We start from the raw sequence: 4,740 nt of genomic DNA, 5'->3' as shown, positions 1-4,740 counted from the left end.
GTGTGTGTGTGTGTGTGTGTGTGTGTGTGTGTGTGTGAGAGAGAGAGAGAGAGAGAGAGAGAGAGAGAGAGAGAGAGAGAGAGAGAGAGAGAGAGGCCCAGCGGGGCCCCTACAACACACCCAGCGGAGGATTCTATCCGTTTCTCTGTTCTCTGCGCGCAGCACCTGTCCTGAAGGTAGAGCCTCCCCGCAGCTGAGCAGGGGCGTCGTCGGATGGCCGTTCCAACGCCAACGATACAAAAGAAGCCGAATAAAGCTCGCCTTAGAAGATCAGGATCCTGATTGGGCTCAGTAAAGGAACTGAATTTCAATGGATTAAAATTCAAGCTTCTTCAAAATAATAACATTTCTGAAAATACCGCGGTTTCACTCTCACGCATAGTCGATGCGGTCGTCACGCTAATAGGCAGAGACAAAAACGATATGCGCTCCGCGCTGCTCCGCACCGACTCTGCGGGACCATAAATAGTGTCGGCCGGAGACAGAAGACACAAGACACGGAGGAAAACGAGGAAAAGGGTGTGGCGTGGGCAGGAGTGGCGCGCGGCCGACCGCCAGGGGATATCATATCTTCTTTTGTCCCTCTTTTCGGAAGAAGTCCCTCGCGTCTGTCTCTATTTCAGCGCGGCGCGCCGAGAGGCTTGTCAAATTGGGCTCGGCACGTCTATACATGTCAAACAAACATGACAAGTCGGCATGTGTAGAAGAAAGAGTTGTTGTCGTGTCTTTTCCCGATTCCGGACTTTCTCTCGCTCTCCCTGTTATTGGAGTCACGTAGACGTGTAGGGATGTGGCGCAAATATCACCTCTCTCTGTCGATGCCCCGGCGAGGCAGGATAGCTGTTGTTTTGCTCGGCAGTGTAGACTGTGAGACACCTGCGAGGCGTGGCCGCGTCAGTCACACACTTAGGCCCTTTACTATGATACACATTGGGGGGACAATAGGGCTGAGGAATGCACGGACGACCAGCTCTGTTTTGATGCTTATTTTTATTATAATATTTTCTCCATTCCGACAGCGTATCACTCTTTAGTACACGTGTGTTTTATAGCACATAACTTTATTCTACACTGATTAACCCTCAGCCTAAAGCATGTGACACAATGAAAATAAACATAAAATTTTAACTGGCTTATTCTATTGTGGCACTTTAAATAGTCGCAGTGGAGAAAATCATTACACATCTTTTTTGTTCGTTGTTGGAAAATGTAACTTTGGGGTAGGGGGAAGGGGGAATAACGAACTATAAACGAAATGACTAATAGAATTCTGCAAAGAAGCAGGTTTGCAGAAAGGAACAAATATAAATCAGACAACAATGAAATGTGTATTTACAGAGTGCGCCAGTCTTGCGATCACTAAAAGTAAGCGATGGGTGACTTCGAATTTACAGACATACACATTATGACACAAATTAATCAGTACTTACTTCCGAGTAAAAATACTGAGCTGTTTTATCACGACTTTTACAAGCATTAAGAATAACACTCCGTGGAAATCAAGGTCAAAGTCATTAAAACAAAAATAGGGATGGCACAAGGAAGTTTCATAAAAAACTAACTTAAATAGATGCTTGAATGTACAGATTGCTTGCTTCACAGTTTATTTAAATATTTCTCCCAGCCTCAATTATTTACCGAAAAATATTACACATAAGTAATTTTCTGTACATTTTCTACGTACGCATGAAGAAATAATTATATATTTTGGTTTAAGGTTTGTACGATCGTGTGCTCCGTTTGACTGAAGTCGGGTAATTTTTCTTCTTTTCCGAAATTGTGAAAAAGTTCATGTTTTACAACACTCGACATGAAAATCGAACATGGTGCTACACTTGACTCCTATTATTCCAGAACACAACATTTTCAACTAGAATATATTATCACGAAAAAATAGAATCCGATAAAAGCTGAGTCCGTATAAAACCACTCAGTTTCTGGGAGAGATGTAGGGAGAAGGCTTTTCAAAACAAATGACACTGATTTACTGTGACGTTAAGTAACGTCTACGGTCCCGCCAAATAGAAATTGACTCAGATTTCTAACTTAACATAATTCTTGTTCGCTATTTCTGGTAGTGGGCACTCTTACGAAAAGAAATCTATGTACATTAAACACCTAGGCACACATATTCAAACACATACAGACATCACTTTACAAACTACTACAACTCGTGAATAGTTTACTCTCAAATGACATTCCACAAACATCAAAGATTATCACATTTGAATGTTGTTCTATGTACAAACATCGTTAATATCGACATGACTACACACAAAACAAAATATCACCGACGTACATCATGCCTGCGCGTTATATTATTGTCAACGTTTTCCTTCCACGGGGTGGTGGAAGGCGCTAGGGGCTGGGCGGTTGGGCACAGGGCACGACGTCTCTACAGGGGGTGGCAGTGGTACGAGCTCTTGTCGGGGGCTGGTGGCTATAGGGGCGTGAGCCCGTAGTCAGACTTGATGACCGGGGTGCAGGTCTGCATGGCCGGGGTGAGGGGAGTCAGCTGTCCGAGCTGGTGCAGGAGGGACGGTGACGTGCCCCCTCCGTCCGCGAGGAGGCCACCGCCGGAGCTGTGTCTGCCCCACTGGTGGTGCTGCTGCTGTTGCTGCTGGTGGTGGTGCTGCTGCTGCATGCCCATGAGGTGGTGCTGCTGTTGCTGCTGCTGGTGCGGGTGGTGCATGCCGTCGCCGAGGTGCTCTTGCTTGAGGCCCCCGGGTGGCGACAACGTCGTCGAGGGCGGCGACCTCGAGTGGTTACTGAGACTGTGACTTAGCGCGGCCAGGGGGTGCATGAGGTCCGGGGACGCGCCGAGACCACTCGCAGGACCCGGCGGTGCTGACGCCGACCCCTCGGGTGGCAGGTCCATCGGTGACGTCCCCAGGACGTCTGGGCTGTCCATGCCGTTCTTGTTGTTGTTCTGCGTTCTCCGATTGTTGTTGTTGTTCTTGCCACGGGCTTTGGAGCCACCCTTGGGACTAGTGCCGCTGGCGCCCGCCACCGTGGTCACGACCCCTGCGGGGTTGGTCTTCCGCCGGACGTTCTTAGTGTTGGGCAGCTTGTTGTCCTTTTTCCACTTCATGCGCCGATTCTGGAACCAGATCTTGATCTGCCTCTCGGACAGCACGAGCGTGTGCGCGATCTCGATGCGCCTCCGCCGCGTCAGGTACCTGTTGAAGTGGAACTCCTTCTCCAGCTCCAGGATCTGATGCCGTGTGTAGGCGGTTCGCTGCCGCTTCGGCTCCATGCCCGGCTGGTAACCACCATTGCCTGGAACAAACAAAAAAGGGAAGTTTAGTTACTGGCTCATTTTAAACCGAATCGTGGTCTTTATTTTTTGCTGTGTCCATCCCAGACGTTTAAGGGGCGCGTTCGAGTGTGCCAGCCCTCCGTTATCCGGACGTGAGCCTCGTGCCCCTGGAGGCCGGGCCGCGTCCACAAACGCACACCAACAAGCCACTCCTTTCTCTTTCAATCCCATCGAGGCAACGGAGCGCTTTTCTAACGCGCCCGCTGGACGGACTCGACTCGGCCTGACACATCTGACGTCATCCTATCATGTCTGGTAATTGTGTGGCCCCAGCGCTGTCAAGAAACACGGCACTGTGCAGGAAAATTTTCAACGCCTCACAAATTTTAACGTGCTTGGAATACCAAATACAATGGAAACGCAAGTGAGTGAATGACGCACACTTGCAGGTGTGTGAATGTCCATTCAATTCGTACACTTACAGGGGTAAACGTGTGAATTTTTCCTAAGAAATGCACACGTTTACCCCCCCTATGTGTACGAATGAATATTCACACTCCTGCAAGTGTGCGACATTCGCACACTTGCGTTTCCAGTGTAAATAAATAAAATAATTGAAAGCGGGTTACGATAAACTGTTTAGAACATGTAGAGGCTAGATAGCCTAATTATCATTTTCCTGTGTAATAGTGAATAGTAATGTATTGTAATGTATTGTATGTAATGAAATGTATTTTTTTTTCAAGCAAGAAAAACTACTCATCCCACTGTGTTCCACCCCACGACACTTTTCTCTATTATTGAGGTCAACACTTCAAAGTGCCCAACGACGAAATTTGAACACTTCTAAGTGCACAACAACGAAATTTCGATACCTTAGACTGAAAGGCACGCAGTTCAGACGCCCGTTCCGCACGCATGAACTGCGTGCTGTTCAGTTTCTATTTGAACACTTGTACATGCAGAACAACGAAATTTAAAAACACTTGTAAGTGCACCAGTGCTGGTGGTTCAACACTTAATGCGGTGTTTGACAGCCCTAGAGTGCGCCATACACAGACGCCGTCAAATGGGTTGACTGCGCCGAGGCGGCGGGCCCCTCCCCTCCCTTGGCTCAGCCGCCAGACCCGTCCGGCCGCCATGCTGCGCTTGTTGTTGCTGCCGCCCAGGCCGGAGGCCCGGGCTGCCGCCGAGCCGAGGGATGGGCCGGGATGGCGCAATGGCTGCACCCCACGCGCGGCGTTGCCAGACAACTGGAGAGGGTTTTATCCCGACAACCTCTCTATGACGACGCCGAAACTCCCGAATCAAAGTGAGAAAACGGGTGCTTTCACCAGCCAAGTTAGTCGGTTGGCTAGTGCACTGAAAACCCAAGTGCGTGTGACTGTTGCGCACTTGTAGATGTGAGAATCTACGTTTGCACACTTGAGCGAGTACCACACTGGTAAAACAAGTGTTTAATTTTGCACGTCAATTGACGT

The 4,740-nt window shown here is 48.8% G+C and overlaps 1 protein-coding gene across 2 annotated transcripts in view; it reads right to left on the bottom strand.

Annotated features, from left to right (window-relative positions):
- Positions 1-971: 971 nt before the first annotated feature.
- The window catches only part of LOC113217574 (homeobox protein Hox-A4), a 21,996-nt gene continuing 18,227 nt past the window's right edge, over positions 972-4,740 (bottom strand). For both annotated transcript variants that reach the window (XM_052277569.1, XM_052277570.1), the window contains one exon: positions 972-3,279. In XM_052277569.1, the coding sequence (XP_052133529.1) occupies positions 2,441-3,279 (839 nt within the window). In that variant the 3' untranslated portion in view covers positions 972-2,440. The remainder of the gene's footprint in view (positions 3,280-4,740) is intronic.

The sequence above is a fragment of the Frankliniella occidentalis genome, unplaced genomic scaffold, assembly GCF_000697945.3.
Source record: "Frankliniella occidentalis isolate FOCC.00 unplaced genomic scaffold, Focc_3.1 Scaffold11, whole genome shotgun sequence".
Lineage (NCBI taxonomy): Eukaryota > Metazoa > Arthropoda > Insecta > Thysanoptera > Thripidae > Frankliniella > Frankliniella occidentalis.
Note: the sequence above shows the minus strand (reverse complement) of the source record. Positions and strands in the feature narration are given on the sequence as shown.